The following is a 14,804-nucleotide window of genomic DNA, read 5'->3' as shown; positions in this document are numbered from 1 at the left end:
TTGCAACTTCACATTAACTACTTTTTCAACTTCCCCAAAGCAGAGAAAAATCTCTGCCAGGCCCCTGATAACAACTATAAGCCCGTTTAAGCCAAAACCACCCTGATTATCACCAAGGGGTGAGCAGAGCTCTTCCCTGCCCTCCCCTCCTCCCGGTGATTTCCTGACAAAAAAAGAAAAAGTAGAAAGAAGAAACCCGGGTAGATCTAAAATGGCACGGAAAAATAACCTGCTACCAACAAAAATCACATAATGACTACAAGCCTAAGCAAATTCAACGCTTTCCTAGCAACATGAAACTTCCAAAGCCTAACCCTTCCCAAAGAGAAAAAAAAAACAAAAACAAAACAACAAAGTAGACATAGAAACAACACCACATGAAATCAATAGAACAAGAGTAAAAAACCTAGTAAGATTATTAGAAAAAAGATTAAAGATGTAAACATTTTTAACCAGACTTCTCTGGAGTAAACTATGGAAAAATAAATTGTTTTTCATAACATCTTAATGTTATTTAAGAAAATGCTAGTTCTAATCAAATTAAGAATTAATAGAATTGAGATTTAAGTAAAAATCTCAAAGCCCCTCTCTCCAAAAAACCCACAAAACCTCAACCTTTAAGACCAAGATAATTTAAAAAAGAAAGTAATTTGAATCCCTCAGCTCCTAAAATAAAAAGAAAGTCTATGTTTTTAAGATAAAGACAATTTTAAAAATAGAGGAAAAAAATCCTTGTTTTGTACTAGAAAAAACATTCTTAAACAGTACCCCAAATACACTAAAAAGCCCATAAGTAACAAAAAAACCCTCCTACTAAGTAAAACTTCACAATCTGCAAAAATACCAAACAGTTGCAGATTTGTAACATTGAGAGCCACTAGACTGTTGTAGTCTTCTGACAAGTGTCTCCATCAAACTCTAAAGAAATTCTTCACCCAGAATAATAAAAAAATTATGTTTAAATAGTAAAACTAACTAAAAATCACAAGTTAAAGCTCTCTATGTTGTTATGTAAAAAAGTTAACCGTTTATAAAGAAAGAAAAAAGTGTTTTAAAATTTTAATTTTTTTTATTCAACTTGTCTTTTCCATTCTTTTAATGTGTGTTAATAAAACTATCTATTTTTAAGCTTAAGCCTACTTCACTTTTCTCCTAATCTTCTCCCACAAAAAAACCCCAAAAAACCCACATTAAAACCACTACACTAAATTTAACAACCAAAATTTAACAAACAAAAAAACACTACACCCAGTAAAAGTAATACTAAGATTTAAGTTATGGTAATACCACATAGTTTAGAGAAGGTCCCTTCAGATGTTGTGTGCACACAGTTCCTATATGCAAATAGTGAGATCTGCTGTTAGCAGAATGGTTAAGAAGGTTATATTTTGACCTCTTGACAGGCAGGATAGAGATTTTTTTTGTGACCAGACATCACTGTGGCCAGACATGATTCTAGCAGTATAATGACATTTGCAATTGGACTCTTGTTCCTTAGTGTAATTCAGAAGTTACAAAGCTGCAGCCTACACAGTGGCCAGGAAAGGAGTGGCAGAACAGCTCACTTTCAGCTGAGGAGTGAAATTGCAGGGAGCAATGAAATACAAAGGCAGAAAGGCTGCTTAATTTCTTAACTTTGGTATACAAACAATTAGTTGCAACTGTGCAGAGTAGGGATGCTACTTATGATCAGAGGCATGGGCTGGTAAACTTCATGTCATGGAAGTGTCCTAGGGATTCCACAGCTTTTGGCATTGAGTATGGCTAAAATTACTTCAGACTTCAACTTAAAGTGCTCTTGAAAACAAGGGGCTTTCCTCTATGCATTTATACTGCAGTTGTGCTGTAGAGCATTTTTTGCTCTGAGTTATGTGGGATTTGCAGTGCAGCAGAGAAGATCCATGTAGGAGAGGCAAAAAACTTTCAGTAGTCAAATATGTATTCATTAAAAGGGTCAGGGGAAGGGAAATGATATTTGTTTTTTAATTAGATATTTTCTAACTGTTACTTACAGAAGTCCTTATAGTTAGTGAGTATTCTAACAAAGCAGTCTCCTGTCCCCACCCTGTAAGAGGAAGGATATCCCTCATGTTGCTGAAAGAATTTTAGCAAAAAAAAAAATCAATGTACAGCTGGTTTTGGTTATCAGTTAGCTAAAAATGGCAATATTCACTTGAATAATATTTCCATTACATCTTTAATGCACTGTAACATGTATTAAAATAGATACTTTCCTCTAGATGATTGAAAAATGGCACTGTCTTGTCTTCTGGAAAGATTGCCCTTTCCTGCTGATTGTATTACAGAGGTTGTGGTAAATACCTGTCACCAAGCTAAGTCATCCTTTTGTCATATCCTAAGGCTGTATTGATAGGATGCTTGTCCTAGCAGTGCTGGCTCCTGATGTAAGACATTATTATTAGAGTTACTAAGAAAAAATCATGTGCAGCATTGATTCTCCACAAAATGGTAATTGTGCCGGTCTTCTGTTGTTTCTCATTTTGTCATTACTGCAGGAAAAATAACCAGCATGTTATTTTATAGTTACAATGTGCAAAGTTACCGTGCAGAGACAGACTGATGTTCAGTATGCTTTAAAAATGCTCTTAATCACATTAACTACTTCACAGATGAAAAGAATACAGATGAACAGAACATCCAGGCTCCTTGGGTGTGATCTTGGATATCCCTCCTTGGAATTCAAAGCCATCCATTTGTTGACATTACTTTTTAACTGAACTGTGTACAGAAATTTAAAGTAATTACATTTAGTGGGGTTTTTTGTATTGCAAAGGGCCGATCATTGTCAGCTCTTCTTACAAAAAGGTGTGTCTTGGTTTGGAAAGACAAGTGTCTGCCAGGGAAAGCCAGAGCTGCCCTTGGAATGGAGAATGTAAACCTCCTCCTTCTGAATTATTATAATTTTGAAATTAAGGGGCTTTCAGGCAAAGATACAGGAATAGGAATAACAGTTCTTTACTAGGAATATTAAAAACAAAATTGTAGTACAAAAAAGCAAACAAACAGAAAAAGAAAACACTGACAGTCAGAATACAGCCTGACACCCTGTTGGTCAGGGTGCTGGTAGCAGTCCAGTTAAGTCCTCCTGAAGTGACAGATGTGGTTCTGTTGAAACAACGATCCTGTAGAAGGGTGTAGTTTTCCTCTGAAGGTCCAGTAGTGGTGAGATGGGTCCGGTCAGCCTCTGGAATCAAGTGGAAACAGGCTGCTCTGGTGTTCTGAATCTCAGGTTTTATCCAGGTAGGAATGCTTGGCTCCTCCCTCTGGGTGCAGCATTTCACAGTGGGATGATGTAATTGTATCAATCGTGTGAGCCTTAATTGCCCATTAACAGCAGATATCCCCCTGGAGAGAGGATAGGTTGTGGAAGAGATAAGGAACAGTGCCCCACCTGATTTAACAGCTGGCCCACTAACAGAAGGCATATGCCTCCACCCCTCTGGAGTTAGGAGGAATGGATTATAGAAGAGAGAAAGGAAACACCTCCCCATCCATTTTCAACAGATGGTAATAGTATACATACTTTTGGTTACATCTTGCATTGCAACCCAAGACGAAGTGAGAAGTAGAGGCTCCATGTGCCTTGGGTGGGTTGAATCCAGGGCTGAGGAGGCCAGCTGGAGGTGGTCCTGGGTTACCCTGGCTGGGTAGGAGCTGTGAAGAAAATGCACCGCTCTAGCAGATACTCCAGTGTCGTTTTCTGTGACATTGATTTCAACAGACACTGAACCGCCGAGGATCCAGTGCCCGAGCGTGAAGGAGAAAACCGCGGAGCCCAACAAGTTGACAGCCAGAGTGTTCTGGGACACGCCGGAGGGACGGGACACTGCTGACGGCATTCTGACGGAGTAGGTGAAAATCTCCACATTTGCATTTTCTCCTTCTTACTCTTTCATTAGCAATTCAGCAGGCCAGGTACCCTTTTCCCTTCATTCATGTAAGGTGCTTTTTTATAGCTGTTACATATCGCTGCTCTATAAAGAATTGCATGTTTAACTGAAAAGGCTGGCAATTTGGAGTTGAGTTGTTCAAGAACTGGTTATCCTGTTGTGGTTATTTAGAACTAGTGGAATAAACAATAACAGCATTTTGACTGCACCTGTGATGTTTAGCAGAGCTTCTTTGTGGGTCTCATAATTTACAAGTTTTCTTGTACCAAGTTACCTTTTGTACATAACAATGAAAACAGAGTAGTCCATGGGAGGTAACAGAAGAGGTAAGTTTGACTGTCTTAAAAAAACCGAGGTGTGTGACAAAATAATATCCACAACCATCTTTAGGTTTCTTCCTAAACTAGTGCTGGCTACTGATGTCCCAAGATTCTGCAGTTACCTTTAAGGTAACATTTCTTGTTTGTAACCTTGATGGATTTAGACATAACACTTCAAAATTTCTTTGTCAGTTTCTGTGGTTTCACAGTCCCATTTTCCAGAAGAACAGGGTATACTTCTGGGGGTACTACTGTCTCTGATTTTCCCATTTTTATCATGCAGGATTGAGGTCAATCCATCTGGATTATTGTAATGGTGGGAGCATGGAAAATCTTTTTCTTTCAGTAAGCAAGTTGCATCATTACATAATTGGACTGGTTAAGCTCAAAAGATCCAGGTTGTTAAGCCTGAAGATGTTTGCACTTTTGAATACAAAAAAACTGATGAAAGACAATTATGTTGCCCTCTATAATTTCATAAAGAATAATTCATTACATAATTAAAAACTTAATTGCCATTAAAGTCTGATGTAACAGTTTGGTGACGATTAACAACTTTAAAAACTACACCTGGTAAAGTCAAAACTGGAAAAATGTCAGAATAAAGAAATTAAGTCTTTTTGACGAAGGAACGTCTGATAGGGAAAAAAATGTGTGATGTTCCATGTAGACGTTTGTCATATGAGTAACTGTTGTCAGCTCAGAAGAGCCAAGCTCTTGATTCAATGAAAGCTTTTCCATAAATCACATCTTTATTTTTATAAAATATTGCTAACCTGTGCTGTTTTATAGATTATGCAGTGCTTTTCTCAAATGCACAGTCCTTCAGTTTCAGGAGTACAAAGCTTTTCCATTACATGGAAACTTCTTTGGTTACATGCTCTCTGCATCAATACTGAGATTGTTTTATATATCTGAATTCTCCCACCTTGTTCACAGGACAGAGGCAAATTACAGGTGAAAATCTGTGGATCACCACACCCTTCTCCTGTGACACTGAATCTCACTTTCTGTTCCATTTCTGTACATATTAACAGTCACAAATGACTATCATAGGAGCAGTTCAGAGCAGCCAGATGGGAATACATCTCTGCTTTAAGAGGGTGGAAGTTTTCTTTTTTTAATGTTGATTTTTTCTTATGAAAGGAGAAGGAAGCTTGTGTTCCTCTGGGCATGATGGGCTTGGCTACACTAGGAATTGTTTTATAGGAAGGGAGCGGACCCTGCCCCTCTAACTCCCTTGTCGCAGCAGGGTGGGGTGTAGGTAGCAAATTTAAATACTCTGGTTGCTGCTGGCCAGCTTCTTCCTTTGCTTACTCTCAAGTCTTCAGGCTTTTACAGCATTGTGAGTAAATAAATACTGGTGGATTTATGAATGTCTGTCCTCTTCTATCTCTTGGTTTAGTGTTATTTTGAAAGGCCTGCCACCAGGGTCACATTTTCCAGAGGGCGACCACAAAATCCAATATACTGTGTATGACAGAGCTGAAAACAAAGGCACTTGCAAATTTCTTGTTAAAGTCAGAGGTAAGGACGGTGTTCTACTCTGTAAACACAGACACTGATTTGCACCTGGCTTAGTAGGCAATTTGAAAATGTCCTCATTTCTGTATTTACCTGCATATGTCTGTGTTTATAAACTCCTGTGATGATGCTGAAAGGGAGAACAGAGTCTTGCTGAAGACCCTGGGGGTCAGGTTTGCAGCATTCCTGCACATACAGGAAGAGCTGCTTTGATCAGCCCTGCCTCCAGCTCCACACTTTTTCCCTTCTGCCAGCTTCTCCATGATATGTAGCCTGTGAGCTGCTGAAACGAGGAGGTAAAGGCATTTCTTTACCTGAGGCTCACATCTCTCAAGCAGGGCTGTCCTTTCACAGGTCCAGATGTTAACCTCTGGAGTTGAATATACAGAGGTGACCTATTGTTTTCAGCTTCAGCGCTTTGTGCTCCATGACTTTTGTCACATGCACGCTCCTACACATCTGTTTCATTTTACATAAGAGTGAGGAGTGGGGGAGTTCAGGTTGGTTGGTTGGGGTTTTAAGTGAATGACTAATAATACAGAAAGGAAACAGAAAAATGTCTTGTTACTGGCATTCCACTGATCTGTGCTACCTCAGTTACAAATGGTGATTCATGCTGTGCCTTTCGTTTTGTTTTTTTGTCTCTTGCTCAAAGTCAGGCGCTGTGTGAAGTTAAATGCCCCAGATAATGGCTACATCAAGTGCTCAGGTGATGGAAATAACTATGGTGCTACCTGTGAGTTCTTCTGCATTGGTGGCTACGAGCTGCAAGGAAGCCCAGCTCGAGTCTGCCAGTACAGTTTGGGGTGGTCAGGAGTGGAGCCAACCTGTGCACGTGAGTATTTCACCACTCCACCAGGAGGAATCCAGCCCAATGGTTCTTAAGGCAGTGAGAATTTGGGAAGAGGGTGTGTGGTGGAATACAGCTGCAGTGTCCGAGGCAGGAAACTTAACATCACCTTTGTCTCCCCTGCCAGTTTGCACTTACGGCTGAAGGAAGCCTTTGCCACCTTCAGCTGCTCTTTCCCAGAGATTGTTTTAGCTCCAAGCTTTCTACAAAATTTCACATTCTGGAGTCACTCCATTGTGCAAGCTGCAGCAGCCTACAGTGAAATTGTTCATTGCTGGCTTCAATGAGGCCAGCATTTCACCCATGTCTTCTTTATTATTGTTTCTTGTTCTTGTGTTTCCGCTGTCTAACTCTGCCTCTAGAAATAGATCTGTTTTCAGTATGCTCCGTAACTTTTGTTTTCATTTTATTCCAGCCATGAATATTAATGTGAATGTGAGGACTGCAGCTGCACTTCTGGATCAATTTTATGAGAAGCGGAGACTGCTAATTATTTCAACTCCTACTGCAGCTAACTTCTTCTACAGGATGCAGCTGGGGATGCTGCAGGTAAAACACACTGAAGGGGGATGTACAACTATTTTTCTTTAAAGAAAGTCACAAGAGGAAAAGCTCTGCTTTTATATAAATCCACAAACTTCAACTGTTATATTGTAGTCCCTGGAAGATCTGGCTCAAGCAGTCATGGTTCTAGATTAATCCTTTTCACAGGGGTTTGAGTTGAAATATCCCCCCAGTCTCTAACTCAGCTCCATTCTGAATTGTACTGCCTCTGATCAGTCACTGAATCGTAGGCAGTTCTGGCATTTCCATCCTCCCCAAATAATTTTAACTCGTCTTCAATAATAATTCCCTATCTTAGCTGCTAAAGAAGTTTAAAAAAACCCCAAAGCAACCCTCTAGATCTTAAGCAGCTCATGCAGACCAGGCTTACAGAATTTGCAACTACAATGCAAGGAGGTGTGAATAGCTTCAGAAATAAAAAGGGCACCAGCAAACAAAGGACCAGAGACACAGCACAGAAATCATCCAGGGTGCTGGACATAACACTGGGGCATTTTGTTCCAGAACACCTGGTAATTTTCCTTCTTATGTATTGTGTGATGCCTTTGTTGGCTTTTTGCTAGACTTAGGGGTAGATCTCTAAAATGTTAATCTCTGTCCTCAGGGAAAGAAAGGAACCAGTCCTGTTGTCTTTCACAGCTACAAGTGCTTCTATCTTGATTTTCCTTTTCCCAAGCTGGAACAAAATGCAGTATAAATAATCATTGAGATATGAATGTGATGATGTTTTTAAGTGCTGGCTTAAATTACAGTACTATTTAAGAAAGAAAACCAAAGCAGCTCCTTTTCCCTATTAAAGAAACTTGGCAAGAAAATTCAAACTAAATTTAATGAGTATAGTACCTTTTCCACTTCTTGACAGTGGGCAAATGAGTTGGCATGAAGGAAAACTTTCTGCAGTCAAGGTCTGTCACACATAATTTGCTTTGATTGCCAAATTAGACTGTTGGTACAATGCTTAAGATCCTGGCATCTTTTCATATAGCTACAGAGACAAGTTGATATTTCTCCCAGGTGGTCCCTTGTGTTGGTTTTCTTAAGAGTATAGAATCTGTTACTTAACTTCCCCTGGAGTCACATAGCTCCAGTTCTTTGCTGTGAGAATTTGAGTGTTTGCAAAATATGCTCTCTAATCAGTTTAAAACTTTTAACTAACTTAAGAAGAGGGGACTCTGTGAGCACTTGTTGCACACTCAAAACATGCCCCTGTTCTCTCAGGGATAACCAACACTCCTCTTTCTCCTCTTAACCCTTGCAGCCGGCCCAGTGTGGGTTAGACCTGCGACACGTCACCGTGGTGGAGTTGGTTGGTGTCTTCCCAGCACAGATAGGAAGAATAGGAGTGAAGCTGCTGCCCCCATCACTTGCTCTGCAGCTCAGGTAAAGGAAGCTCTCGCTGCTGTCGTGTTTGCAGATTATCCTACAGGTTGCATTGCTTTGCATCCCTGCATCTTGCTCTCCAAATACACGTATTCTCCTCCACTGTACACAGCAAGATGCTGGAAAGTAGATATTGGTGAGCACACTTTAGGATTTATTTGCTCTCTGTGTAATAGCTACAGCAAATTAAAATACAATAACAAATGTATTTATTTATATATTTAATATGACTATGTTCATAGGCATATAGGTCTATATTTTTGGGTGGTGCCACTGGAAACACTTCAGAGTCTGTCTATATTTTTATTGGATATACAAATATATGCTCCTTGCTTCTTCACAAGAACAGCCCCAAATGGCAGAGACAGCCCATCCTCTGCACCAGGACTGGTGGTGGTTGTGGCCAGGCTTAAAGGGGAGGCATTGAAAGGGGAAATTGAAGTCCCACATGCAGGAGTGATGGGGCAGTATTTCAAAGAGGAAATTATCTCAGCCTCCCCAGCCTGACTGCAGCATCAGCGGTTTTACTGAGGTGCCTCAACTGTCTTGGGTTTAGACTGGCATAGGATTGGTTTTCACTTGAAAGGAAGACTTCAAGTGCCAGCATTTCCTAGGGACTGGAAGAGAAAAAAAAGCCAAAAGTGGTGGCCTCATTGGCAGGGAAAGAAAGAGTTGTTTAGAAAAAAGTCAAGGAGGATTTTAGGCAGCATAAACTATAACATGGCTGAGGAAAGGGAGTAGGTTTTAATTGGAGACAGTGAAAATTTCTGGCACAGCAGAGAGATTTTTTTTTTTTAATTATTAAAAAAAACCCCAGTTCTCAATAAAAGAGCACAGAAACACTCATTTTTTTCTTATTTTGAATATAGATAATTTTACTAAAGTAGAAGTGGTTTTCTTGTGGCTGTGTAGAAAATAATAAGCTCTCTTAACACCTCATTCCTTGATCCCCTGCAACCTTTAATGAAGCTACATTTCAGAAATTGGCGTTGTATGACCTGCCCTGAACTCAGTAAAAGTTAGTTTTCCATTGATTTTTTTTTTTTATTGTTGCTTAGTGTGTGAATTACAGCTTTCCAGTTCTGCAGGGTGCTCAAATAATAAGAAGTGCACTCTTGAGAATAAAGGTGTTGTCCAGAATTGATATTTCAGTAAGCTAATTAGCACACGTACCCCAGTTGAAACTTTGGAAAGAGCAGAAGTTTAGCATTTGGATTTTTAGGAACATTTTCTCTTAGGTGATCTATGGCACAAGATGAATGTAGTGTTCTATCACTATTTCTTAGCTTTAATCTTTATTTTAGTTTGAATTTAATAGCCAAGCTTGCTCCCTAATTGCAACGAGACTATGCCTAGAGCACTCAGACTTGTTAGGAGGCTGAGGAAGGCCAATTTTGATGCTTCACACCTTTCCAAAATCCCCCCAGACTCTTCTTCATGGCAGCTTTCTCTCACTCTTTCATGGCTGCCTGAATTTATTTACCCCACACTAATAATGTTGACTGACTGCATATCTAAGGATATTCTAGTACATTACTCCTTCAAGCAGAAGATGAAAAGAGCACCACAGATAAATTTTTGTTACTCACGTAGCTTTTGCTACTTGAGGAGCTTAAATGACCACTCGGGACCACTTTGGAAGAAGGACTCCTCCATGATTAGCTGTGGCTTTTCTTCCTCTGAAATTAGAGTCGCAGATGATTGGTGTTATTAGGTAGCAATGAAAGCAGATTCCAATAATTTTGCCCTGCTTTTTCTTACTGCAATTTTTATACCAAGGAAAGACAAGAAATGGAAGCTAAGAAAGGGAATAGTGTTACTTGTAGCTCAAGCTTCATCACAGGGGTTTTCTTTAGGCAATGCTCATACTACCTTTTTTGTCTAACCTTGTTTCACTCTTGTGACAGCAGTGGGTACTGGCAGAGAACAGAGCTGGGTGCAGTCACCTTGACACTGCCCTAATGCAGAGGCAGCACATGAAGGCACCTGCTCCTTATCTGGCTCCTTGTTAATGCTGAAACTAGCTGGACTCTGTGTAGCCCCTGTGACCATCCCCACCTTCCTCTGCTCAGACTCAAGAGGCTGGTGCTGCCCTTTAACAAAACCAGTTCTTTACTTTGCAGGCTGCTGCTGAGGATCCCTCATTACAATTTCAACATCGTGGTGATGGACAAGCATGGCATGGACAAGGAACGCTACCCTTTCCCAGCAACACCAGCTGAGCTCTTTGCCCTTATTGACAAATTCCCCCTGAGAAAAGATGAGATGAAACTGCAAGCAGAAATTGGTCAGTCATGCCCCTAATTCAGCATTTCAGGGCCTGCAGTTGTCGGTGAATTTTTTTTAATCCACATAAATTCTCCCCTTGGTGCTACACAAAGCATGGCTTTCTAAACCACTGATGTGATTTTTTGTGTGTATTAGATCTGTCCAGCCATGCAGCTGCTGTTCAGAGAAGGGTTCTCAATGCTCTTTTGTATTTTCAGTCATCTTTAGGTCATAGAATGGCCTGATTTGGAAGTGACTTTAAGTATCATTGAGTTCTGACCTTGCTGCTGTGGTCAGGGACATCTTGCACTAGATCAGGTTCTTCAGAGCCCCATCCAGCCTGTCCTTGAACACAGCCAGGGACTGGGCATCCACGGCTCCTCTGGGCAGCCTGTGCCAGTGCCCCACCACCCACATAGTGGAGAATTTTTCCCAAGTATTTAGTCTGAACCTGTTCTCTTACAACTTGAAGCCATTCCCCCTTGTCTGTCACTCCAGACTCTTGTAAAAAAATCCCCTCTCCATCTTTCCTGTAGGCTCTGTTCAGGAACTGGAAGGCCGCAATTAGGTCACCCCTAAGTCTTCTCTTTTCCAGGCTGAACAATCCCCATTCTCTCAGCCTTTCCTCACAGGAGAGGTGCCCTGTCCCTCTGATCACCTTGGAGGCCTTCTCTGGACTTGCTCTGACAGGTTGATGTCCCTCCTCCTGCCAGGGACCCCACAGCTGGATGAATGTGGATGTAGGATTTACTACCTAATGGAATTTCTTGTACAGAGAGTGAAGAACTGAGGCTTGTTTCTGGGAGTTTATTTTGGATTTTTCATTCAGTGTAAAATTGGGGTTTCTTTCTTACTGTTTATAATTCTTTTTATTAATAAAATATTGTTTTGCAAACAGATGGTTGTCTAAAATTAATCTTGGGGTTTACAGGTGGTCAATTGATAAAGAAGTTGGTTCAAAATATCTTTCTGTAAACCATTATAAAGACATTAGCCTCACGTTGAAAGCATACAAGGAACCCACTGGTACCTTTTAGTTCCACTAAAAAAGTGTCAATCACAGACAAAAAGCATAAGCCAGAGGCAACACGAGCATCGGTTTTCAGCAGCAGCAAGGAGAAAACTGGTGATAGCAGGAGCATGGAAGTCATTGCCACAGGGAATATGATGAAGGAGCAGTGATCACTGTAGAGGATGGGCAGTAATTACTAAGGCCCAGGTACTGCAATTCTTAATAGGAACATATGCTCTTACCTGGTAACTTCTTCTGGCTTTTAATGTCCATCAGTCTTGGAGCAGCAGACTTCTTTTCCCCTCTTTTCACCTTGGTGACAGACCAGGCTGTTGATTTGATGTCAGGGAAACATCATCAGGGATTTGTCACTTCCAGAACTGTGAAAATACTGTGCAAGTCATCACTTTGAAATTAACAAAAAAAGTTCCCCGTTTAATAAAAAGTTATCAGGAGCCAATCAAAACAGGGAAAAAAATGTTTTAATACAGCCCACAGTCTTGAAAATCAACTGCAAGGAATACACATCTCACATGAAGAATACAAGTACCAGAGGAGTGAAAACTGAGTTACAGTTTGGATACCTGTTCACACGGTATGATGCATCATTTGACTGCCTGAATTAGAACTCGAGCATCTGTGCTGTTCATTCTTGCCCCTCAAGAGCAGAGTCCTTTTTCGGCCAAATGCTTGTTCGACTTTGACCATAAGGTAGAGTTTTAAATTTTCCAATGGTGTCAGCAGAACAGTTTTACCAGCATCTTTAAAGCAATCCTTACTAGAATTTGGTCTCTCACATCTTCTGAAATAATTAAAACTAACAAACAAACAAATAAAGCAAAACAAACCACTCTGTGAAAAAGATTGGTCCTGCAAGCGAATTAATGAGGGAGTGGATGTGAAGAGAGGTAAGTCAGCCTTGACACCAGCTAGCAGAAGCTAATTCATGGGCTGGAGCATGACAGCACCAAGGAGGAGCTGTGTAGGGGTATGCCATGTTTTCTGAGCAGGATGATCTGCTTCCCAGTGTTAGGAGAGTGTTGCTGAACACCCAAGAGCAGCTATAAGAGCATGACTTGGCCCTGCAGTGCTGGTACCAAAGGCCGAGAAGATCAGGATACACCCTGAACTCTGCAGGTGGTGGTGCCAGGTGTGCCAGGGTGAGCAGCGGAGGGGCTTGGTTTGGAAAAGACAGGTGTCTGCCAGGGAAAACCAGAGCTTCCCTTGGAATGGAGAATGTAAACCTTCTCCCTCCAAATTATTATAATTTTGTAATTAAGAGCCTTCAGGCAAAGATATGGGAATTACTAGGAATATTAAAAAGACAAATGCAGTAAAGCAAACAAACAAGCAAAAAATCCTAAAAACATTGACAGGAGTTAGAATACAACCTGTTGGTCAGGGTGTTGGGAGTAGTCCAAATAAGTCCTCCTGGAGTAACAGTTGTGGTTCTGTTGGAGTAGAGATGATCCTGTAGAAGGGTCCAGTTGTGGTGAGATGGGTCTGGTGTTCCTCTGGGAATCCAGTGGAAACAAGCTGCTTTACTGTTCTGAATTCAGCTTTTACCTGGGTAGGGAATGTTTGGCTCCTCCTGCTGGGTGGAGCATCTCACAATGGATGATGTAATTGTATCCGTCATGCAGTGAGCCTCGATGGCCCATTAACAGCAGATATTACTTGGAGGGAGGATGGGCATTGGAAGAGATAAGTACACTGCCCCACCTGGTTTAACAGCCCATTAACAGAAGGCCCCTGCCCCCTCCCCCCAGAGTTATGAGATAAAGAAAAAACACCTCTTCAACTGGTTTCAACTGATTGGGAATAGAATACGTGCTTTTGGTTATATATTGCAACCCAAGACAGAAGCCTGAGCTAAGACAGAAGCCTGAGCTTTCCAAGTGTTGCCGTTAGGAATAGGGGGCAAGGGCAGGATTGGTGACAAAAATCACAGAAATACCATTTCCCTTTCAGACCTGACCAAACAAACAATAAAGTCAATGCTGAACCCACTGTAAAGGAGCAGGGAGGGTAAGAGGCCATGGGGTAGTGGACACAGCTGTACCCCAAGCTGCCTTCCCTCTGCTGCCTAACTGCAGTCAGTGGTTAAGGAAATCAGGGCTGGGCACACCAAGGACATGGAGCTGTGGGAGGAGACCAGAGAAGAGACACTGAGGTGGTCCAAGAGCTGGAGCATCTCTCCTGTGGAGACAGGCTGAGAGCACTGGGGCTGTTCAGCCTGGGGGAAGAGAAGACTCCAGGGAGACCTTAGAACAGCCTAAAGGGGCTACAAGAGAGCTGGAGAGGGATTTTCAGAAGGGCATGCAGTGATAGAAAAGGCTTAAGCTGAAGGAGGACAGGTTTAAATTAGATGTTAGGAAGAAATTCTGAGGGTGGTAAGGGCCAGCAATCTGGACGTGTTCAGGGCCAGATTGGATGGGGCTCTCTGGAGCATGTCTAGTGGAAGATTCCCTGCCCACAGGAGGGAGACTGGAACAAGTTGATCTCTTAAATCCCTTCCAACCCAAACATTCTGTGACTGTGCCTGTGGAACAGAGGCAGCCCAAGGATACATCCATACACAGACTGCTGTGGCCCCAGTTCACTGCCTCAGGTTCTTCACCATGCACATGCTTAGAGCATGAATCATGGGTGGACAGGTTTAGTTTGTTTTTTTTATTCCCCTCACTTTCCTCACGGAAAAAGGAGAGCAACTGATTCCCAATGATTTAAAATCTGTTACAAAAATAAAAATCTTGGATGGGTCTGATTTTTCTCCTGTATTGCTGCAGTTCCAATCTGCTGCTACTCCATTTTGATTTAGGTACAGAGTGAGTGCATCCAGTCATCTTTCATGACTGGATGAACCGGAGCAGGGCTTTACAATTGCTACAATCAGGGAAGTGATTGCAATCACTAGGCTGTTACAGGAAATTGAATTAAGTGGAGGAGAGTGCATGAGTGATTGGATTACTAGT

General features: G+C 41.4%; 1 protein-coding gene across 3 annotated transcripts in view; it reads left to right on the top strand.

The window, feature by feature from the left end:
• Positions 1 to 11,712, top strand: part of SRPX (sushi repeat containing protein X-linked) — a 33,532-nt gene extending 21,820 nt beyond the window's left edge. For all 3 annotated transcript variants that reach the window (XM_040056175.2, XM_040056174.2, XM_040056176.2), the window contains 6 exons: positions 3,743 to 3,869; positions 5,637 to 5,758; positions 6,411 to 6,590; positions 7,021 to 7,154; positions 8,428 to 8,549; positions 10,673 to 11,712. In XM_040056175.2, the coding sequence (XP_039912109.1) occupies positions 3,743 to 3,869; positions 5,637 to 5,758; positions 6,411 to 6,590; positions 7,021 to 7,154; positions 8,428 to 8,549; positions 10,673 to 10,853 (866 nt within the window). In that variant the 3' untranslated portion in view covers positions 10,854 to 11,712. The remainder of the gene's footprint in view (positions 1 to 3,742; positions 3,870 to 5,636; positions 5,759 to 6,410; positions 6,591 to 7,020; positions 7,155 to 8,427; positions 8,550 to 10,672) is intronic.
• The last annotated feature ends 3,092 nt before the right edge of the window (positions 11,713 to 14,804 follow it).

The sequence above is a fragment of the Hirundo rustica genome, chromosome 2 (assembly GCF_015227805.2).
Source record: "Hirundo rustica isolate bHirRus1 chromosome 2, bHirRus1.pri.v3, whole genome shotgun sequence".
Taxonomy (NCBI): Eukaryota; Metazoa; Chordata; class Aves; order Passeriformes; family Hirundinidae; genus Hirundo; species Hirundo rustica.
The sequence above is the reverse complement of the archived record's forward strand: the minus strand, read 5'-3'. Positions and strand labels throughout refer to the sequence as shown.